Consider the following 24,129-nt stretch of genomic DNA (forward strand, 5'->3'; position numbering starts at 1 on the left):
CTTATTCAACATAGAACTGACACTGACATATCCAAGACAAATTATATGAATACCATGAATTCTCAGATAGTGCCCTTTGTTTTCTCAGAGATAGAGGGCACCAGGCCTTTATTTGAAACAGGCTTATATAAGAGACAGACCTTCATTTCTATTTCCCTCAGTTACAAATATTTGGTGTGACTAGTGGTTCTTACAAATGTTTCTCTCATTGCTAGAAATTTTTACATTTTGTAACCATTAAATTCCACAGAGTGTTACTCTTTGGTTGTATGCCATTTAAAATAACCTACCTATTCGTATCACTTTTTAACGTCTGGCAGGCAGCAGAGCCAATAGTAATAGTAACTCTCATTTCACTTCATTTTCACTCAGTTTCTCATTTTTTTTCTCTCTCTTCAGACTCTCAGGTTGGTTACAAACCAGCTCAGGTGATTTCTCCTCCGTGTTGTTCAAGAAATCAGTCAGGGATGTGTGAGTAAATAAAGTTTATTCAGGAAATAATTCATCTTTACTCATAAACAGTGTGAGATACAGTGTTTGAGCGCCTCAGAGATAAACTACATTAATGTCGTCTCCATCCTGAGACTCTTTGAAAACATTCTGAATCATGAGTCCCACCTTCTCACCGCGACTGTAGAGGCTTTTATTCTGGTAACCACACATAAAAAATCAGGTGTGCTCCAGTCCTGCAGGTCACTTTGTTGTGGTCCGTCAGGCTGCGGCACAGTTAAACCTTCAGGCATCAGGAGACCAGCTCCTGTCCTGGTCCTCGTCCTCTAATGACGATGAGAGACCTTTAACCTTTGCTCTCTTTGTCCAAATCAAATCTCACGTCGTCTCTTTTCTCTTATTTTTTTGACAGTGAGCCAAAGTAGATTCTGTGTTCACATGGAGAGAAACTCCACAGCTACACGCTAACTTTGGCCTAAAGGTTGTGTCCTAAAGTGGATCTTCTCTCCTCCTCAGGCTCCTGGTCCCGCTCTACCTCTCAGCACTGATCTTGTAGCGGAGGACAAAGTAAGCGATGAGCCTCAGCGAGAAGAAGAAGATGGCGAGGACGATGAAGTCCAGGTAGAGTTTGGCATCTAGCATGTCCAGCTCCTTCAGGATGGCCTCAGACTTCTGGAAGTGACAGGTGTCGTCTTCATCACAGTGAAGATCCTCTCGGTCCAGACCGTAGATGGACAGGATGACGCCTTCAAAACCGTACCTGAACCACAACACAGGAGGTCAGCTGACATGGATTGATTTAACACCTTTAGACAAATGAATTGAATGAACAAACCAAACAGCGCCCCCACCTGACGTAGGAGATGTAGGACATCCACTGCAGGTACCAGGGGATGGTGTCAAAACTCACGAAGAACCCGGAGAACAACAGAACGGGGATCGCGGTGACCGGACCGACGAACGTCGCCACCTGCAGGAAACAAACAAACCCGAGTGGCATCAGCAGGTCAACACACCTGTCTGTGAGCTCACGCAGGTGAGTTCAGCGGGACTGACCTGCAACGAGGTGGAGGCAGCTCCGATCAGTAGACCCAGACTCTGAGCCACCAGAGAGGTCAACACCCCCAAAGACAGGAAGAGGAAGAACCGGCCGGCGTCTGGAGGCTGAGCCGTCATCCAGTACACAATACTGCAATACACCACCGGGAATACAACCTGTACAGAGGACAGACAGTACAGGAGAGTTTTCAGTGAAGTACAGGAGAGTATTCAGTGAAGTACAGGACAGTATTCAGTGTAGTACAGGATAGTATTCAGTGAAGTACAGGACAGTATTCAGTGAAGTACAGGACAGTATTCAGTGAAGTACAGGACAATATTCAGTGCTTCAGGTGCAAAACTTAAAGTTCCAAAACTGCTTCATGAAACTGATATTAAATGAATCTGTTTCCATTTATTACAGTACAGTGACTCACTGAGGATCTTTGGGGCCCGACCCCCAGGGTGGGCCCCACTGGACTAAACTAGCTAACTGTATATGACGTCAGTGAAAGTAGCTTCACCTGCACAGGCAGTACTGCTGTACTTTTACTGCACGAAGCCAACTGTACGGCTGTATGTTTACTGCATGAAGCCTAAGAATACTGCTGTACTCTTACCGCATGAAGATCACAATCTACTACTACTGAGGTACTGATACTACAGTGTGAACATAGGACGTTACCTGGAAGGGGACGTCAGCCATGGTTTTGGCCAGGTAATAAGCCTTCAGACTGTACCAGTAGTTCAAGTGTTCCCTCAGGAAAACTCCCATCTCCAGAGGAACTGAAGGACACACAGACACACCATCAGATCCACAAAAACTCCACAATCTGAAAAAACAAAGTAATTAAAAACATTTTATCGTTTCCTGTTTCTGTTGTTTTTTAGATCCTGGTGAATCCAAGTGTTCAGACCTGAATCAATGAAATATTAATAATGTGTAAATTAATTAATCATGTGACTGTGAAACATGGAAGACTGACTGTATATTACATTTAGGTCAATACCCAACAAGCATGAAGATCTTTAACTTCAGTAAAAGTACTAATACCACACTGTACAAATATTCTGTTAGCAATAGTTTTAGTAGTAGTTTTCTGTGTTAAAAATGTTAGAATCAGTAAATGTACTTGAAGTATTACAGTGAAAGTACTCTACTGTTCTCCTGTCCTCTCTGATCTCATCAGATTACTGTGACTCAGTCGTTCATGTCAAAGCAGGATTTTACTGTTGGAGCTGGTTGAGCTTCATTTGAACTAATGATTCTTTTCATTCTGGATCAATCAGCTGATTATTTCCTCCATTAATCGATCGATCGATCGGTTTGGAAACATTGTGAAAATAGTGAGAAATGTGGTGACGATGAGGCCAAAGTGACGCCTTCACAGTGTTTGTTTAGTCCAAAGCTCCACATTATTACAAACACATTCAGATCATTCAGATCATTCAGAGGAAAAGCAGCAGATCAAACATCAATAATCAATAGATCATCATTCATTTTCTGTCAATACACTAATCGATTAATGGACTGATGTGGACTCACATGTGAGCACTGTGGGCATCAGAGCAGCAAACATGAGGAACAACATGGAGAAGAAGAGGAACCCCGAGTTACTAAGAACCTTCTTGGCCTCATTCCCGATGCCCAGGTACAGCAGGCCAATCAGAACACCGATCCCGATGTGAGAAGAGATCCTCAGGTGAGTCAGCACCTGCTCGACCAATGAGAACCCGTTACTCTGGTGTGTTTTCACATGTGACTGTATGTCAGCCGCAGTAGCCGGCGGCGTCCAGCAGGCGTCGCTGTCGTCTCTCACCGCGTCTCTGAGGATGCTGAGGAAAGTCCTCCTGAACAGGATGGAGAACTGAGTCATGCAGCTGGCAGAGAAGCTGTGACAACCTTCAGACGACGAACTCTCCTGAGAAACAAAGACACGCGTGAGCTACATCGCTGCTCTGAGCTGTCAATCGATCATCAATAATCTGAGCAAGGATCAAGAATCTGAACTACATTCAATACTGATTAAACCAAAACCATCAATCACAAACTTTTAGGAACAGTCTTTACTGTATGGTGACACATATTTTTTATTTTATTCATATTGTTCCGTCTTTCACATGCTTTGATTGATTGATGAACAGGAAATGACTCTGCAGCTGTTCTGATAATTGAATTGTCTGAGTTGAGCTGTTTGTAGCAGAAATGTCAAACGTTGAACACGACGAGACGTTAACGGACAGTTAGCGTTAACGCTTTGAGAAACTGTGACAAACGTTTTTATGGACAAAGTGATCAATCGAGAGAATGATCAGTGAATTAATCCTGACTCAGGTGTTTGTTTGGAGTTCACGATGTGTTTGAGGTCAGATATTTCACACAGATGTTCAGCAGTAATATTCTAATATTTTCAGTAATTCTTTTATTTTCAAAATTTCTCTTTGTGCTAAATTTCAAGTATTTGAGAAGAAGAACATGAAACTCCCTGAACGTTTGATGACGTCCAGCTCCTGAATGAGTTTTTGTGTCTTTGGACAGACGTCAGGTGGACGTCCCCAGCAGTGGACAGACTTCCTGTACTCTGACAGGAAGCCCTGGAGGGCTAACTTGTTTTGACATGACGTGTTGACGTGACGTGTTGGCCTGACGTGTTGACGTGACGTGCTGGCGTGACGTGTTGGCGTGACGTGTTGGCGTGACGTTTTGGCGTGACGTGTTGGCGTGACGTTTTGGCGTGACGTGTTGGCGTGACGTGCTGGCGTGACGTGTTGGCGTGACGTTATGGAGTGACGTGTTAGCGTGACGTTTTGACGTGACGTGTTGGCGTGACGTGTTGGCGTGACGTGTTGACGTGACGTTATGGCGTGACGTTATGGCGTGACGTGTTGACGTGACGTGTTGACGTGACGTTATGGCGTGACATGTTGAGGTGACATGATGGCGTGATGTTTTGGCGTGACGTGTTGGCGTGACGTGTTGACGTGACGTGTTGGCGTGACGTGTTGACGTGACGTGTAGGTGTGACATGTTGAGGTGACGTGACGTGTTGGCGTGACGTGTTGGCGTGACGTGTTGAGGTGACGTTATGGCGTGACGTTATGGCGTGACGTGTTGACGTGACGTTATGGCGTGACGTTATGGCGTGACATGTTGAGGTGACGTGATGTGTTGGCGTGACGTGTTGGCGTGACGTGTTGGAGTGACGTGTTGGCGTGACGTGTTGGCGTGACGTTTTGGCGTGACGTGTTGGCGTGACGTGCTGGCGTGACGTGTTGGCGTGACGTTATGGAGTGACGTGTTAGCGTGACGTTTTGATGTGACGTGTTGGCGTGACGTGTTGGCGTGACGTGTTGACGTGACGTTATGGCGTGACGTTATGGCGTGACGTGTTGACGTGACGTGTTGACGTGACGTTATGGCGTGACATGTTGAGGTGACATGATGGCGTGATGTTTTGGCGTGACGTGTTGGCGTGACGTGTTGACGTGACGTGTTGGCGTGACGTGTTGACGTGACGTGTAGGTGTGACATGTTGAGGTGACGTGACGTGTTGGCGTGACGTGTTGGCGTGACGTGTTGAGGTGACGTTATGGCGTGACGTTATGGCGTGACGTTATGGCGTGACGTGTTGACGTGACGTTATGGCGTGACGTTATGGCGTGACGTTATGGCGTGACGTGTTGACGTGACGTTATGGCGTGACGTGTTGGCGTGACGTGTTGGAGTGACTTGTGCCGTTTTTCACCTCCTCCGTGCGCTGCCACAGGAACGGGTGGAGGTTTGTGTCTCCGTTCATCTCAGTCTGATAATCCTTCTCACACCTCCTGTCCTGGACGGCTTTGACCAGTCGGACCATCTGATCACCGTATTCTCCAGACGCCACCTCCATCACTGAGGACACAACAGAGATGCCAAACTGTGACATCACAGTCACGTGACAGGAAGCGCTCAGGGTTCTGTTCAGCTGCAGTTCTTCTAACGTCCACCAGATGCTGCTGCTGGACACGAGAGGAGCTTCAAACATCATTTTTACCATCTGTCAGAGAGGTAGTTACTGTAACTGAGTACATTTACTCACTGTGCTTACCTACATGCTTCACATCAGCATTGACCTTCTGTTTCTACTCCACTACACCCCAGAGGTACAGAGTACTTTTCACTCCACCACATTTGTCTGACAACTTTAGTTACTAGAAGTTCCTTCAGTTAACATTTACTCCTCGTGAAGTACAGCAGAGGTGTACTTAGAAGTAAAATGGTAGAAATATTCGTAGTAGTAAAAGAAAGCACCGACATAGTACCAGCAAGATGCCTTTAAAGTATCAAAAGTTTAAGTACTTGTCGAGAGTGTAATAATATTACATATGATATTATTGGATTGAATACCATCAGTGCTGGACCCCGATTGGCTCCAGACTAGTGATGTCATAAATCTTGCAGGTACGTCCAGATGTGAAGCTGAGAGCTGTTTCTTACCAAAGTCGGCAGGGTTGTGGTAGGTGGGGCAGTTGAGTCCGAGGTCTCTCAGATAGGGAACCAGACTGGAAACTTTGCCTCTGTAGATACACTGACCCTGACTCAGAACGTAGAGCTGCAACACACAGAAATCCACACATTCAAGATGATCCACCGATGTCATGGGTCCTGGTCTATAGCCTGGACACTGTTACTGCTGCGTTACTGCTGCGTTACTGCTGTATTCCTGCTGTATTCCTGCTGTATTAATACTGCGTTACTGCTGTATTCCTGCTGTATTAATACTGCGTTACTGCTGTATTACTGCTGTATTCCTGCTGTATTAATACTGCGTTACTGCGGTATTCCTGCTGCATTACGACATGCGATCACCTTGTCGAACAGTTCGAACAGCTTGGCGCTGGGCTGGTGGATGGTGCAGATGATGGTTCGTCCTCCCTGAGCCAGAGCTTTCAGCAGAGAGACCACCTGGAAACAAGACGAGCTGTCCAAACCACTGAGACACGGAGACACACAGGAAGCTTCATCGGTTTCTGTCCTTCAGGCTTAATGAAGCACTGCAGAGGACATCTGCTGTCCATCAGGACAGATCTGTTTGAAACATGGCTGTGAGGACGGGACGCCGCCCTGCTCCTGAGGACGGTTAACGGAACGACCCGAGGCTAGTACGACTAACACCGCCATCGTCATCATCATCATCATCAACCTAAATGAAGAATCTTTGAACTTGAACCACAAGCTGGTCAAAGAACAGATGGAGCAGATCAGGACACACCTGTCGTGTGTGAGGACAGGTACAGACTAATTACTGGAGCCCAAACGTTCACGTGACAGAAGATGATACGAGCTGTGCAACACGTACATGTATACATGTACACGTATGGATATACATACATGTACTAAAGGATAAGCGTGACCTGCGACACATTCAGTTCAGTTCAGTCATATTAGACACGACAACAACAAAACATCAAAGAGACCAGATGAAAACTCGACTGAAATGTTTTTAGTTTGAACCAGAATCAGGTTCCAGACCTGGTGGGTTCATCGAAGAACATGACCGGGGGATTATTGACGAGCTCCAGAGCGATGGCCAGTCTCTTCCTCTGACCCCCCGACAGGTGAGACGTCCTGGTTTTTGCACAGTCCAGTAAACCCAGCGCCATCAGGATCTCCTGGACCTGAATGCACAGAGACCAGGAAGCAGATTCTAACCTCTGAGACGAATCTTTGACCAGGAAGTAGTCGGGGGTCAAAACTTACCATCTCTCTCCGAGCCTCCACCTTCTCCTGCAGCTTCAGGTTGGCTGAAACCTGCAGAAACAAGATCCATCAGACCGGACCACAGAGTCCAGATGACACCAAGACATACACAACAATATGCAGTACTGTGTAGCATCAGTGCTGGAAAACTAAGTACATTTACTCCACTAGTCAAGTACAATTTTGAGGTACTTATACTTCACTGATTATTCCTACTTAATACTTAGTTTGCACTGAAACTCGGATGGAAATACTGCATGTTTTACTTCATATATTTACATTTGATAAAATATTTGTCATAAACTAGTAAAACTCCAACAGTGAATTAATTATTAATAATTAATGTCTGATTAATAATAATAATCCAATGAGATTATTTGTTATTTATTAGATTATAATACACACATACATTATATACTTGAAGTAAAATTTTCTACTAATATTTATGAACTTTGACTCCAGCAAAATTCTAAATAATGTACTTTTACTTGTAATGGAGTATTTTCACATTGGTACTGTTACTTTGACGTACTTCAGTAGAGAACCTCAGTAGCTCTTCCACTGCTGGCAGCTTTACTACATTTGTACTCTGTATTTACTGTCTTACATTATCATGTAGTGAAGTACTGGATAGTGTGTACTACTGCAGTAACATGTTTCTGAAATGTATTTTGCTCATTTTCACGCAGTTGGTTTAAGATAAAACAACGTGTTCTGTTTCATCTGCTCATCGGAGCTTTTAAAAATCTTCATCTGCAAACGAACTGCAGGCGCCTGAAAACTGCGGTGAAGTAAAACACAGGTACCTCAAACTGCACTGCAGTACTGGAGTAAATGTACTTAGTTACTCAGCAGGATTACCATCATGGCCTCGTGCACACTGAGGTGAGGCAGCAGCATGTCGTCCTGCATGATGTAACAGGAAACCTTCCTGAAGGAGCGCAGGTCTCTGGGCTGACTGTTGATCAGGATCTCCCCCTTCATCCCCGTCTCTCTGTGGACAAAGACACAAGCACATACTGATCCTGGACAGATCCTGGACTGATGCTGGACTGGACTCAAACTGGACTGGACTGATTCTGAATTGATCCTGGACTGGACCCATACTGATCCTGGACTGGACTCGAACTGGACTGGACCTATACTGATCCTGGACTGATACTGGACTGGACTGATTCTGGACTGATCCTGGAATGGACCCATACTGATCCCGGACTGGACTCATACTGATCCTGGACTGGATTCATACTGGACTGGACTGATACTGGAGTGATCCTAGACTGGACCCATACTGATCCTGGACAGGTTCTGGACTGATACTGGACTGGACTGATTCTGGACTGATCCTGGACTGCACAGGTTCAGGTTCAGGTTCAGGTTCGATGTTGTTTAGGGTGTATTTTAAACTCTTCACTGTGTTTCTTTGCATTTTTATTGATTTTGTTTCATTTGACTCATATTTGTTTGATTATTAGTACATTTTTCAAATTTAAGGTACTTTATATACTACTGGGTAGTTTTCTAGTGTTGCACTGCATCTTGTTTATATGAGAATTTTTCATGTTGCATTTAAAGGAGCAAGTACCTCAAACTTGTTCAAGTGCAGTACATGAGTAAATGTATTTAATGACTGTGTACCAGTGGGTGAATCTCAGAATTCTTTGACTGACGTTGATGTTATTGTACTGTGGGTGCAGTTGTGCCCTCTGCCTGTAGAGGGCGCTCTCACACCTCATCTGGTTTCTACAGATTCTGTTTGTCACTTTTCTTCTGCAACAAGTTTTTTACAATAACACCGTATTTATTCATCAGACTCTTTGTTGTAACATAACAGCTGTCACACAGTGAAGAGAAACTTTTCTCTGTGACACTGATTTTCTGTTCCAACAGGAAGTTTCCGTGATTTGTTGTTAGAACATGAAAGATTTCTCGTTAAAATCTAATAATGATGAGAAAATCTGTTTCAGCAACATGGAAAACATCTGGCTGTGAGAAATATGGCGTCTAATGAAGACGTCATGGCGGCGGCAGCTGCTGTAGCAGATTACTTGTATATAAATGTAATTTTTACCAGTGCTGGAAAGTAACTGAGTACATTTATTCAAGTACTGTATGTAAATGAAAATTTGAGGTATTAGTACTCGTGTCTTTGTTTTCATTCTACTTTTTACTGTATTTGTTGCAGAAATTAAACCAACCAGCAGTTTATTCAACTCATTCGGATAAAGCTTAAACGATTTAAGTTGAAGTTTAAGTACAGTACTTTGACGTGTAACACAGTATTTGTACTCTGTGGTATTACTACTGTTACTGAAGTAAAGTGTTGGCCTGCAGGACTGATGGACATAAACTCTGAAGTTCTGAAGTTCTTTAAACTTGCAGCTAACTTCTGTACGTGTGTCACTTTGTAGCTTGTTGTCGTTCTGTTTCAGGAGGAATTCACAGAAACGGTTTGTTTCCTCTGAGTCCGGCTTCAGCAGCCTGGTACCCACCTGTACCCGGCCAGGATATTCATGAGGGTGGACTTTCCGGCTCCTGAGGGCCCCATGATGGCGACCAGGTCCCTGCTGGTGAATTTCCCAGAGATCCCTTTGAGGAGGGTTTTGTAACCTGAGACAGAACAGAAACAATCAGTCTGCAGGTTCCCAGCCGGTCTGAGAGCCGCTCTTTGTCCTCAAGTCCGCCAGTTCAGGTTTCATGTGAGGCTGGCCGTTTTTCTCTCCGTCTGGTTTCACGTGAATCTGCTCAGATTCACACGAACTCTCAGTGAAACACAAACTGAACGAACTGAAATGAGCAGAACGCCTGACAGTTCTGCTGGAACCACCACAGATCCTGCATTCTGATCAGAGTTCAGCCTCATGAAATAAATGTTTCCTGTGAGGCTGCAGACACTGACGACACAAGTCTTCCTCCTCATTCCTCCTCTACAACTGTCCCATCCAACACTGGTGAGAAGAAAAGAAAAGAAAAGAAAAGAAAAGAAAAGAAAAGAAAAGAAAAGAAAAGAAGAGTCCTGGGTGACTGATGTTTCAGCTTCTATCACTGAATAAATTAACCAAAATCGTTCAACAACGAAACACTGAGCTGCTTCACTGTCCGCCGAACGTTCAACTACATTTATTATAGACAGGGGTTACCATGGAAACCAGAGAGAACGATGATGAAGATGCCCTGTTGTAACCGCTGCAGTTTATCTGCTGATGGAGGCTGAACGCTTGTTAATGAGATTAACAGATTTAACCTGATCGAATCTGATTTAATCTTCTCTGACCGACAGTAACCTCGACTGCAGTAACACAGGCTGTACTGCAGTAATACACACTGTACTGCAGTAATACAGGCTGTACTGCAGTAATACTCACTGCACTGCAGCAATACAGGCTGTACTGCAGTAATACTCACTGCACTGCAGTAATACAGGCTGTACTGCAGTAACACAGGCTGTACTGCAGTAATACTCACTGTACTGCAGTAATACAGGCTGTAATGCAGTAATACTCATTGTACTGCAGCAATACTCACTGTACTGCAGTAATACAGGCTGTACTGCAGTAATACTCGCTGTACTGCAGTAATACAGGCTGTACTGCAGTAATACACACTGTACTGCAGTTATACACACTGTACTGCAGTAATACTCACTGTACTGCAGTAATACTCACTGTACTGCAGTAATACTGTACTGCAGGAACACAGGCTGTACTGCAGTAATACTCACTGTACTGCAGTAATACTCACTGTACTGCAGGAACACAGGCTGTACTGTAGTAATACTCACTGTACTGCAGTAATACAGGCTGTACTGCAGTAATACACACTGTATTGCAGTAATACTCACTGTACTGCAGTAATACAGGCTGTACTGCAGTAATACTCACTGTACTGCAGGAACACAGGCTGTACTGCAGTAATACAGATTGTACTGCAGTAATACTCATCGTACTGCCGGAACACAGGCTGTACTTCAGTAATACACAATGTACTGCAGTAATACTCACTGTACTGCAGTAATACTCACTGTACTGCGGGAACACAGGCGGAACTGCAGTAATACACACTGTACTGCAGGAACACGGGCTGTACTGCAGTAATAATCACTGTACTGCAGTAATACAGGCTGTACTGCAGTAATACTCACTGTACTGCAGGAACACAGGCCATACTGCAGTAATACTGACTGTACTGCAGGAACACAGGCTGTACTACAGAAATACTCACTGTACTGCAGGAACACAGGCCGTACTGCAGTAATACACATTGTACTGCAGTAATACAGGCTGTACTGCAGTAATATTCACTGTACTGCAGTAATACTCACTGTACTGCAGGAACACAGGCTGTACTCCAGTAATACACAATGTACTGCAGTAATACTCACTGCACTGCAGTAATACAGCATGTACTGCAGTAATACAGCCTGTACTGCAGTAATACAGGCTGTACTGCAGTAATACTCACTGTACTGCAGTAATACTGTACTGCAGGAACACAGGCTGTACTGCAGTAATACTCACTGTACTGCAGTAATACTCACTGTACTGCAGGAACACAGGCTGTACTGTAGTAATACTCACTGTACTGCAGTAATACAGGCTGTACTGCAGTAATACACACTGTACTGCAGTAATACTCACTGTACTGCAGTAATACAGGCTGTACTGCAGTAATACTCACTGTACTGCAGGAACACAGGCTGTACTGCAGTAATACAGACTGTACTGCAGTAATACTCATCGTACTGCCGGAACACAGGCTGTACTTCAGTAATACACAATGTACTGCAGTAATGCTCACTGTACTGCAGTAATACTCACTGTACTGTGGGAACACAGGCTGAACTGCAGTAATACACACTGTACTGCAGGAACACGGGCTGTACTGCAGTAATACTCACTGTACTGCAGTAATACTCACTGTACTGCAGTAATACACACTGTACTGCAGGAACACAGGCCGTACTGCAGTAATACTGACTGTACTGCAGGAACACAGGCTGTACTACAGAAATACTCACTGTACTGCAGGAACACAGGCCGTACTGCAGTAATACACATTGTATTGCAGTAATACAGGCTGTACTGCAGTAATATTCACTGTACTGCAGGAACACAGGCTGTACTACAGAAATACTCACTGTAATGCAGGAACACAGGCCGTACTGCAGTAATACACATTGTACTGCAGTAATACAGGCTGTACTGCAGTAATATTCACTATACTGCAGTAATACTCACTGTACTGCAGTAATACAGCCTGTACTGCAGTTATACAGGCTGTACTGCAGTAATACACACTGTACTGCAGTAATACTCACTGTACTACAGTAATACAGGCTGTGCTGCAGTAATACTCACTGTACTGCAGGAACACAGGCTGTACTGCAGTAATACACACTGTACTGCAGGAACACAGGCTGTACTGCAGGAACACAGGCTGTACTGCAGTAATACTCACTGTACTGTGGGAACACAGGCTGTACTGCAGTAATACTCACAATACTGCAGGAACACAGGCTGTACTGCAGTAATACACACTGTACTGCAGTAATACTCACTGTACTGCAGGAACACAGGCTGTACTGCAGTAACACACACTGTACTGCAGGAACACAGGCTGTACTGCAGTAACACAGACTATACTGCAGTAACACACTGTATTGCAGTAACACAGGCTGTACTGCAGTAACTCACACTGTACTGCAGTAACACAGGCTGTACTGCAGTAACTCACACTGTACTGCAGTAACACAGGCTGTACTGTAGTAACTCACACTGTACTGCAGTAACACAGACTGTATTGCAGTAACACAGGCTGTACTGCAGAAACACAGACTGTACTGCAGTAACTCACACAGTACTGCAGTAACACAGACTGTACTGCAGTAACACAGGCTGTACTGCAGTAATACTCACTGTACTGCAGTAACACAGACTGTACTGCAGTACTGGAGTCTGCTCCCCAAACTCAACAGTGGGGCAGCGGTTCCCTCAGTGTTGACTGTCAGGTACAGTGTGATCAGGAACATCTCCTGAGCTGAAGGTTGGAGGATGAGGAGCAGCTCTGAGTCTGATTAGTGATGATGAACTGTAGTAACCTCATTAACAGCCAGTCAGCCAATAGGGCTACGCTCCATGAATACCCATGATGCATCAGGATCGACTACCTATCCTCTTGTCACATCATGTTTGTTTTTCAGTGTTTGAAACTTCACAGTTCACCTGAACATCATCATCATCATCCGGAGGAGGAAGAGGAATGTTCGTCACACCTGAGCAGGTGTGAATTGTTCTCAGTGAAACTCTCGTTAAGTTGCTGCTGCAAAGGAAACCTGAGCTGTTAAAGACTCTGACAGCTGCTCATTACACACTGAATAGAACATCCCACACCTGTGTAGTACTGAGTCACTACACTACAGTACAGCAGGTACAAGTACAGACATGTAGTTAATGTACTTCAAAGTGCTGTACTGACAGGAGCTGATACAGGAAGACATGGAGTACTTCATTCTGGTGAAGAAATCTTCACATTCTAATTTCACTGAATTCATTAATTATTAATTACTGAGTTCAAACTTCACGATGGTCAGACGTCGCCTGGACTCACCTGGACTCACCTGGATGTTTGTAGACATATTAATGATGGATATACACATGGAGTAACGAGGTCACGGTTAAGAAAAAATCAGAGAATTGAAGAATAAAGTTTGGATGTTTTGAGACTGAAGCGTTGGAGGGTTGAAGCGGAGATACGAGTTTACGTTTGCATGTTTAAAGCTTTAAAGCGACGTGACGGACCGAACGACCTCTGAACTCTGCAGGTGATCAGGATTCCTGTTCGCTGACTGAACTCTTTGTGTTCTTCAGCCTTTCTTTCTTTCTTTTGTCCCGAAAAGCTGAAACATGATACGAGGTTTCTGTCCATGACACGAGGTTTTCTTTAAACAGCAGCTAAAATATGAATCTACTGGTCCAGATCTGAAACTGTTCCAGCTACGCTACGCTAACATTATAAGTAACACCTGGAGGGTCTGAGTGTTTACAGCGTCGTTAACGGGACGATCATCAGACTTTTAATTAGCATGTTAATTAGCAGCCGTCAGTGGTGAAGATATAACGTGTGACTGTGACCATAGATCACATTTGTATACGAGTTAATTCAAACTGTAATAGATTACAGGATGGGTATATTAGCGTGTTAGCGTGCAGTTCATGGAGCAGTAAACCCTTCGCTCAGACTGACAGGAGTCTGATGTCTTCACTCCTGCATCGTCAGGTGGTTTCTCTGTCGTCTGTCTTTTATTTTCAGCGCTGAGCGACAGAGCTGTTTCTAATCTGACCTGCAGCTATTTACAGCAGGAGACCCTGACTGGGATTAACAGATTACAGTCTGATAATCCAGCACACACACACACACAATCAGATAATAATAAACTGCTGCTTGCTGTTTCACTGAAGCTCCGCGAGGAAAAACCTGACGACTAAAATAGAGCAGGAGTGGAGGGTAACTAAATACATTTACTCAAATCGCACTCGTACTTCCTGTTTATGCTCCTGTGCACAGATGTGATGGAGTTGCTGCTGTGATGATTGATGGATGGATTTTCGGCTGTTTCCAGGAGATCTGGTCCAGCATCACATGCTGAGCATCCATCATAAGATCTGAACCCAGAATACTTCAGTTCATCAAACATTCAGATGTCGACTCAGCAAAACCACTCAGCTGCTAACGGCTAAATCCACAATCCTCTGCTACATGAAACCAGTTTCACTCTAATTCAGCTCCATGAAGTCCTCGTGTTTGGATTCTGAGCGACAGGCGACCGGGACCTGCTGCAGACCGGATCTGCCCGACCCGAGGTCAGGCGAACCTGAGCCAAAGGAAAACCGGTTTACCCTCAAAGATCCTGAAACAGTGTTATCGCCTCGTCCACATCAGATCCACATTACGCTGAGTTTAACAGAGGCAGTAAAAGCACACAAGTATTCTCAGCTTCATGCAGTATTGTGTGAAATATTGATCATTTGAGACTTCTCCTGCAAACTGGGTTTGATTTGAAATCAGTCTTCAGGTGCAGTACTTTAGTAAATGTACTTCACTACTTTCCACCGCTGGTGAGGATCTCACGCTGTGATCAGGACTTGTTTTCACATCTCTTGATACCAATCAGGTATAAATGACATCACAGTGACATCACGTTAATGCAGCCTCAGCCCCCTGTAGTGAAAACCTTCCAGTGAAAAGAACTTTTACTTTGAAGGAGCCGCAGGAAGTGTTAAGTTTCATGATGGATTTTCTAACGCTGTTAAAATTAGATAATTGATTAATTGTTTGAACCATGTTTGAGTAAAAACATTCTCTGGTTTCAGCTTCTCACACCACCCACTTTGACTGTTTTCTCTGGTTTTATGGACCAGACGCTGAATCAGGGACGGACACGGTCGTTATTTGGAGCTCTGGTTAAAATCTGAGAGTAGAATCTGTGTCAGTACCTTTCTTCCTCCACCAGGGTCCCTCTCTGACGGAGTACGAGACGTCTTTGAACTCGATGTTCACCGCCGGCCTGCGTGGTAACGAGGAGAACCTCTGGGCCTCCGTCAGGTTGTTGTCCACCTTCTTCAGGTGTCCCTGCAGCAGCGGCGTCTGCTGGCCGCCCGCCAGCTGCTTGTTGGCCAACTCGTCCATACAAACGCACACCGTCCGGGGGTCCAGCATCAGGTCTGGGGGCCCGTTGGTGTTCTGAGGGTTAGATGAGAGAACGAGGTGGTCAAGTGGTGTTTACATTATTTTGTCCACCCCATGCATGCCTCCGTGTAAATGGAAAATAGGACCGAGACAGCCACGTTGGACCAAACTGTCCCTTGAAAGCTCGTATCCTGCGTCCTCTAAGGACTACGATCTATTCTGGGCTGTTTTCTTCGGTGTTATTCGTGGATGTTCGGTTCTTGGACCGTTAATATTTAGAACACGTTCCCATGCCAACCCGTCCTCCCGACTTGTCACATACGGACACTCGGTCAGGATCAGGTACTCTTCAGCCACATTTTCAACATGCAGGCTGGTCTGAAGGATTTCTGTGTGGTACCCAGAGCCTGACAAGCCTGAATCTGCAGGAAGGGGGGGATGGATGGACCAGGAGACCGGGGGTTTGTCTGAAATTTGTTTCGTAAGGTACCGAACCTAATGTGCGTGGGTAACGTACCTAACTGACTTTGTTATCTGAACTAACCCGTGATCTTTTCCTGCACCGAACCAAAGAGCGACCGTTTCGCAACTCGAACTAGTTCTCAGCAAGCTTTATTTTGAAAGTCTCAGCCGTCGTATATTATTATTGCTAACTTGACACGGAGCCCTGCAGGAGGAATCCAGCGCGGGGCGGGGAGTGGGAACGTGTTGCCCACTCTCACATCGTACAGAAACACAAAATAAATGATGATGATGATGATGATTCATATCTGTATCCCCTGACGACTGGATCCCACACAGTCCTTAAACCAGCGTTTTGAGGGCAGTAATCTGTGGATCTTCTGGATCTCACTGCATTGTGACTTTGAGTAAAGCACATTTGTTGTCCCGTGTCTGAGCCGCTGTATAAATAAAGTTGGAGCGGACTTCCACAGCTGGTATGTAGGACGGCGTGTGAGCGTCCTGCTCCCATAGGGACACTAATCTGCCCCCACAGAGGCTGCAGGAGGTAACTGTCGGACAGAGAAGAGCTTAGTCAGCCGGGATTTATCCTGACCGGAGAGAATAAACAGAGTGTAGGCCGAGAGCCGCCGCCGCCGCCGCCACCGCCACCGCCACCAGCATCATCATCATCATCATCATCATCATCAGCAGCAGCAGCAGCAGCAGCAACGTCATCATCATCATCATTATTATTATAATCATCATCGTCGTCATCATCATCATCAGCAACAGAAGCATTAACCAACCACAGCGTTACTTCACAGGTCACCTGATCACCTTCATCATGTTATACATCACAGTGACATCACCAACAGAGAAAAACGGGGATGTATGACAGAAACTGTCTCACTGCCTGTCCACTGCCTGTCCACTGCCTGTCCCCTGTGTGAGACTTCAGAGTCCAGTCATGATGTCATCTACCTGGATCAGGTAGAGAGGTGCACCCTGGGTAATAACGAGCCTGAGTGAAGGTCCGCATCATGAGATGAAGTCTGGTCCAAAGAGCAGCTGGAGGCACACCACCCTGTTTACTCTGATTACACCACCCTGTTTACTCTGATTACTCCACCCATACAATCAACTCACACCACCCTGTTTACTCTGATTACTCCACCCTGTTTACTCTGATTACTCCACCCATACGTTCAACTCACACCACCCTGTTTACTCTGATTACTCCACCCATACGATCAACTCACACCACCCTGTTTACTGATTACTCCACCCATAAAATCAACTCACACCACCCTGTTTACTCTGATTACTCCAATCATACGATCAACTCACACCACCCTGTTTACTCTGATTACACCACCCTGTTTACTCTGATTACTCCACCCTGTTTACTCTGATTACTCCACCCATAAAATCAACTCACACCACCGTTTACTCTGATTACTCCACCCATACGATCAACTCACACCACCCTGTTTACTCTGATTACTCCACCCATACGATCAACTCACACCACCCTGTTTACTCTGATTACTCCACCCTGTTTACTCTGATTACTCCACCCATACGATCAACTCACTGTTTACTGTGATTACTCCACCCATCTGAGCCCACCGAGCTTATGTTCGCCTGTTTACCTCCACTGTATGTCCTGTCTGTCTCTAGTGTGTGTCCTGTCTGTGTCCTGTCTGTCTCTAGCCTGTCTTCAGCATGTCTCCAACTCTGCCTCCAGTCTGTCTCCAGTCTGTCCCTATTATGTATCCAGTATGTATCCTGAATGTGTCCAGTCTGTCTCATCTTTGTCCAGTCTGTCTCCAGTCTTTCTCCAGTCTGTCTCGTCTTTGTCTCGTCTGTCTCCAGTCTGTCTCCAGCAGGGGTCTACTCACCATGATGATGGAGTTGGTGACAGTGGGGTTGTGGACGGACCAGGCGGCCATCAGACAGGCCATGTCCCACAGACAGAGACACTCTGACGCTCTGCTTCCCTCACACACATCTGCTCGCTGACTCTCTGCAGCCCCATGTGAGGGCCACTGGCCCCGCCTCTTCACCTGCTGACACCGCCCCCGTCGTTTGATTGGTGGAAGTTTCATCCTGTAAAGCTGCTTTGATCGTTGTTGGTTAATCACTGAATGTGCAGTTAAACAAACAAGGAATCTTGTTTTTGTCTCAATGAATTAATGAATAAATTAAATCGTGTTAAAATTAGAAATGATGTCACCTGAAATTCTTCTATATTTATGTCAAACTACAAAACAAATCTGACATGTTTTCACTGAATGTGAACAAGTTTATGAATCCTAGATCAGCACCAAAAGATGGTGGAAGAACTACTCAGTAAAGCAGTAAAAGCAGTAACTATACACAGTATAAATACTAGTCCTGCATTCAAGTGAAGCACAGGACTAAAGAAACACAGCTGTCGTTACCACCAACCACAAAGAGCTGATGTGCAGATGGACGGACGGACGGACGGACGGACGGACAGACAGACAGACAGACAGACAGACAGACAGACAGACAGACAGACAGACAGACAGACAGACAGACAGACAGACAGACAGACAGACAGACAGACAGACAGAGAGCAGATGAAGAAGCAGCTGCCAAAAAATCAACAAGAAAAACTTTATTGTAAGTTGAGAAAAAATGAAAACAAACAGACAAAGACACATCAGGATCAGGTCTGTCTGTTTTACTCTGCAGATGTTTCAGGTTGAGCTCATCTGAACTACTTTATATCCTGTTGGCTGGTTTAATCTACAGCGATGCATCATATTCTATAAGATCATCACGTTTGTCCTGTGAGAACCTCGTATCTCAGACAAACAGCCTGTTTTCAGCTCTGTGACGATGCATTTTCAGCTGATCCAAGAGGCTTTTAAACAGTTTAACTGAAGAAAGAGAAACTTCATCCTTCAACCTGATGAGATCCTCACTGTGGTCTGTGTTCACATGAGACACAGAAACAATCAGGTCTGACTTTGATGCTGGTCATCAAACTACACGACTGTGAAACTTTATTCAGCTTCTTCTGTCTGTCAGGAACTGATGAATCAGGAGAAATATTGTGACTTCAGATCACTTGGCTTTTGTTTGATTCAGTGTGATGTGGACGTGTTTTTATTGGTGTGTTTGAGTGGAGCTCATGAGAACACTGAAAAAAGTCACAGCTGAGCACAGTGTTCACAGGTGAAGCTCCACCTGGTGGTTACACTGTGGTACTGCAGAGGAAGAGCAGACAGTAAGAAAATGAAACTGATATTTAAAGAAAAAGAAGAAACATTAAAAACTTTCTGAGGACTTTCTGTAGCAACAACCATCTTTAATATCTTCACAAACTTGTTTTCACAGACAGAAGTGACAGAATAAGGCTCTGAAAAAATAAAAACATCCCAAATGAAACGTTTGGTCAACATTCAGTCCACTTCCTGTTGTAAGGCATCAACACGTCTGAAGGAGGCTGAAGAGGAAACCACTGACGTCCGTCTTTAGCGTCTTTAGCACCATTAGCATTCACAGGCCTCTCGGCTCCTCTGAGAAATGCTAATGATGCTAATGTGTCTGATTCTAACATGACAAAAGTAAAAATGTTCGTCCGACAGTGAGACAAAGTAAAAAAAAACGAAAGAATCTGTCTGGAAACACGAAGCTGGACCCAAAACATTTGATTCACCAGCTGCTCTGATCTGATCCACTGCAGCTTCTCACCTGTGTGACCTTCACAGGTGTGTTTGCTCCCTGACACGGCTCCTCACACAGGTGACGTGTCGCGTTGTGATTGGTCACCTCTAGAGGCCGCTTGTTTCCTGTTATCACAGTTTCTGACACAAAGCTCGCAGCGCAGCAGGAACGAGCCAGGCCCGACGCGACGCCTCACTTTCCGTCTTCAGAAACCTTCAACAGGAGCTGAAATGTTCTTCGAACTTCCAGAAAAATCTAAACTTCACACAGAAACACTGACGACAACTCGAGCTCCTGCACTAACAGACTGGAGCCGGGTCACAAAGGAGGAGTTAATTCTTGTTAAGTAGCGAACAGGTGCTGAAAATGATCCAATGAGCTGCTGGATATCCAGAGCAGGGTGTCGATCAAAGAGCAGTCGGCCGAGCCTGAAGCAGCGAAGCAGCGAGAGGAAGACCTGTCGGACTACGACGGTAAACAAGTGAAAACTGAGAACACAACAGCTCCTCCCCCCCGAACGTGACACAGGAAGTGAAGCAAGGTCCTGCTGAGGAGCTTCATTCTAAAGTGTGACCAACTTGAAACGTGAAATGTCTCGTGAATACGCAAAGAAAACGACGATAAACCGTAAAAACCAAATGAAATAAAACCGTTAGCAGAAGCAGATTCTCTGACTGATCAAAGCGGTTTGAGATGGACTGTAACCGACAGCTGAGCTGACTGAGTCACATCAGGTTTCCTTCCTTTCAGAGAGTTCACTGGTTTCACTTCACTTCTATCAGACGGACTCTGGAGGAGAAAGAGCTGCAGCTGTGACACGCCCACAAACACCTGGACCGATTCATTCGCCGACTGAGTCGACTCGATTCAGGTGGAAACTCGATCAGGAGTCAGATCGTCTTCACTAAACTGAACATGGACCAGAGATCTGACGACGTTCACGCTGTCCGACAGCTTCAAATGGAGCTTTGATCCACTAACTTTGTTTTTCCAGAGCTTTCAGCTTGTTGTCACATGACTCAACGTCCACAACAACTTCAGTGTCTCCGTGACGACGAAGAAGACTCGACCCACTGACGAAGACTTGATGCTAAGAAGCTGAAACCTCCGGAGAAAAACAACAAAACTCTCGGCCAATAGCAGCTGCAGCACAATGTGACATCACAGTCTGGAGATGATTTCATGAGACCGATGATGTCATCGGCGAGCGGGCGACTCTCAGATCTGAGCCAATGATCACCGAGGAAGACGACGTGAACGAATGTGAAGTGAACCAATGAGCCGTGTGGAAGGAAGGAAATCGAGCATCAAAAGCGGCCGCTGAACGTTCTCAGCATCACTTGGTCTTCTTCTCTGTGGCCAGCGTGTCGTGGAGTTTAGAGACAGACTTTTCAAACTGGTCCATCACCAGCGTCCCGTTCTCGTCGAAGAACACCGACACGGACTTGGTGAACTCGGCTTCCCTCCAGGTCTTTGACTTCCCGTCGGTGAAGGAGACTCTGAGCGTGTACTGGTCATCGAACCTGTGACACAACACACACGGTCAGCACAAACGCCTTCAGCTCCGACATCACTTCACGTTTATCACTGAAACGCTGAGGGGGAAATCTGACAAACCAAAAATCAACCGATTACTGATGGAGGAAACAGTCAGCTGATCATTAACGAGCTTCACCTCAACCAGCTACAGCAGGAACTTCCTGCCTCTGCATCAACGCAGGAGTCACAATAATCTAATGAGATCAGATCAGAGTGCATGCTGGGTAACAATTCATCCAGACCTTTTGAGGGAGGAGGAGAGCTGCCAGACGTGATCCGGATCCATGCCGGCTGGATCCTTCTGCAGGGCCACCAGGAAGATGTTCTTCTCCTTGTAGGAGGTGTACAGAGTCAGGATGCCCATCATGATGAAGTACGTGATGGAGGAGGTTAGGGAACACAAACCATCGCACACGCTGTGCTGTCAGTGTATGAAAGATCAATGAGATCACAACAGGTGAGCTCAGGTGTACTTCCTGTGTTCTGCTTAAAGGATATGAGATGACGCAGCAGGCCAGGACCGGTCTGGACTCGGGGAAGGGGTGCAGGTAGTCCCATACCAGAGCCAACATGGCGAACAGACAGGAGACTGTGCAGATCAACAGACGACCGTCAACCAGGCTGAAGTTCTCCACGTATCCAAACTTCTCCAGGAGCACCTGCAGGGGGCGCAGCAGGACGAGGCAGAAACACTGATGACTAAAGTTCAGGCAGGGTGAGATCTGCTGCTGCACATGTAGAAAACAGCAAGCTAGCAGATGCTGATATCAATTTACAGGCGCTAATATGGTCGAATGTGCGTTAAGAAGACCTACAACAGGAGCTCGCTGTCATTGGTGGGCCTGACGCTGACATACAGGTGACGATCAGCTCAAGACACACACGATAAAAACCCCTTCAAAATCAACAGACTGACTGGAATTCATGTATGTACTGAGCGGTCTTTCAGAATAAAAGAATGAAAGTGACCTTTCAGAATAAAAGAATGAAAGCTGACCTTCTTAGCAGCATCGTCCAGAGAGTTCTTGACGGCAGCTCCATCCCATTTATCTATTTTCACTGGTTTCTCATCGATCCTCCACTGAAACACAAACATTTCACTGTTACGACTCATCCTGAAGTTAACCCGTTTTCTGTTCGTAGTAAAGAAATAACGACAATAAAAATAAGAATGCAAATTAAAAAAAATCTGCAAAAGCAGTTAATATCCAACATGAGAAAGCAAGCAGTAAACGTACACACAGTACCCTCAACCCATGTACTTCAACCAATACTGCAGTACTGTCTCAAGTGAGAATACAAAAATACCATGACATGGTATCAACACACTGCAGGAAAACTCGTGTAAAAAGGATGTTAAGTTTCAGACTAAACCCTGACTTTGTGTTAAAGCATTAATATGTAATAATATGTAGTAAAAACAGTAATAAACAAAGACCTGAAGGACAGATACAGCATCCTGATAAGATCAGTAACTATTAAAAAGGTATTTTAGGTTAACATTTTAAAAAGACATTGCCCTGTTTTCGACTTATTGATTTAAATGCAGAAGAGACCTCTAACATGTGCTAACAACAGCTCTGCAGCTGCAGCCTGACTCCTCCGTGAGAAATAAACGGCTGTTTTGTGAGGGGGGGTCTGGTGCAGCAGATAAAGCAGCATCTGTCTGAAAACAGGGACCTGAACAAACCGCTGCAGGTCACCCTCAGACGGATTCACGTGCACAGCAGACACAAACTGAGCGTTAACTCTTCATTAACTCTGTTTTTACTTTAACTTTAATTCAAATCACATCCGCTTAGCCTGCTAACGTTAGCTTAGCTCGCTAACAGCGATGGTCAGAATCACAGCTTCTGGCTAACACACAGCTGAACTCTGTGTCGCTTTAGTCCGGCATGAAGAAGGAAATTAAAACCTGCGTTTCTTCTCTCAGCTGACTAAATGATAAAAGTCAAATTCTCACTTTCTCCAGGAGTCCGGTCTTCCCATTCCGCGCAGCAGCCATCTTCTCTTCCGCTACAGATACAGAACCTGTGACCTGGACGCATCTGATTGGCTCTCAGCGACGTTTCAACGATCGGTCACGTCTGACGTAGTCCGCGTGCACGTGGCAGCAACGCGCGCTTTCCTTTCTGGACCGGTACGACTGATACTTTTACTACATGCATCTAAGAATACTACAGTACTTTTACTGCTGATACTTCTACTACATGAAGCTGAGAATACTACAGTATTTGTACTGCTGATACTTCTACTACACGAAGCTAAAAATACTACAGTATTTTCACTGCTGATACTTTTACTACATGCATCTAAGAATACAACAGTACTTTTACTGCTGATACTTTTACTACATGAAGCTAAGAATACAACAGTACTTTTACTGCTGATACTTTTACTACATGAAGCTAAGAATACAACAGTACTTGTACTGCTGATACTTCTACTACATGAAGTTAAAAATACTACAGTATTTTTACTGCTGATACTTTTACTACATACAGCTAAGAATACAACAGTACTTTTACTGCTGA

The 24,129-nt window shown here is 45.1% G+C and overlaps 2 protein-coding genes across 2 annotated transcripts; both read right to left on the bottom strand.

Annotated features, from left to right (window-relative positions):
- Positions 1-537: 537 nt before the first annotated feature.
- Positions 538-18,651, bottom strand: abcg1 (ATP-binding cassette, sub-family G (WHITE), member 1). The gene is made up of 15 exons (XM_041940431.1): positions 18,259-18,651; positions 15,721-15,967; positions 9,721-9,838; positions 8,090-8,222; positions 7,229-7,279; positions 7,001-7,146; positions 6,338-6,461; positions 5,966-6,080; positions 5,235-5,380; positions 3,309-3,410; positions 3,035-3,203; positions 2,174-2,274; positions 1,507-1,665; positions 1,302-1,420; positions 538-1,210 (listed from the first exon to the last, which is right to left on the bottom strand). The coding sequence occupies exons 1-15, from the start codon at positions 18,463-18,465 to the stop codon at positions 982-984; spliced, it is 2,166 nt and encodes a 721-aa protein (XP_041796365.1). The 5' UTR covers positions 18,466-18,651; the 3' UTR covers positions 538-981.
- Positions 18,652-19,202: 551 nt separating this feature from the next.
- spcs2 (signal peptidase complex subunit 2) lies at positions 19,203-23,623 on the bottom strand. The gene is made up of 5 exons (XM_041940585.1): positions 23,559-23,623; positions 22,593-22,676; positions 22,094-22,254; positions 21,838-21,972; positions 19,203-21,579 (listed from the first exon to the last, which is right to left on the bottom strand). The coding sequence occupies exons 1-5, from the start codon at positions 23,598-23,600 to the stop codon at positions 21,393-21,395; spliced, it is 609 nt and encodes a 202-aa protein (XP_041796519.1). The 5' UTR covers positions 23,601-23,623; the 3' UTR covers positions 19,203-21,392.
- Between the last annotated feature and the right edge of the window lie 506 nt (positions 23,624-24,129).

The sequence above is a fragment of the Chelmon rostratus genome, chromosome 7, assembly GCF_017976325.1.
Source record: "Chelmon rostratus isolate fCheRos1 chromosome 7, fCheRos1.pri, whole genome shotgun sequence".
NCBI lineage: Eukaryota > Metazoa > Chordata > Actinopteri > Chaetodontiformes > Chaetodontidae > Chelmon > Chelmon rostratus.

Coding starts and splice junctions, on each gene's coding strand:
- abcg1 (XM_041940431.1), bottom strand. CDS start 18,465: ATGAAACTTCCACCAATCAAACGACGGGGGCGGTGTCAGCAGGTGAAG. Junction 9,839..15,720: donor ACCCTGGTGGAGGAAGAAAG/GTACTGACACAG, acceptor GTTCTGTCTCAG/GTTACAAAACCCTCCTCAAA. Junction 5,381..5,965: donor CCACAACCCTGCCGACTTTG/GTAAGAAACAGC, acceptor TTGTGTCCTCAG/TGATGGAGGTGGCGTCTGGA.
- spcs2 (XM_041940585.1), bottom strand. CDS start 23,600: ATGGCTGCTGCGCGGAATGGGAAGACCGGACTCCTGGAGAAA. Junction 22,677..23,558: donor AGACCGGACTCCTGGAGAAA/GTGAGAATTTGA, acceptor TTTGTGTTTCAG/TGGAGGATCGATGAGAAACC. Junction 21,973..22,093: donor CTGGCCTGCTGCGTCATCTC/ATATCCTTTAAG, acceptor CTCCTCCATCAC/GTACTTCATCATGATGGGCA.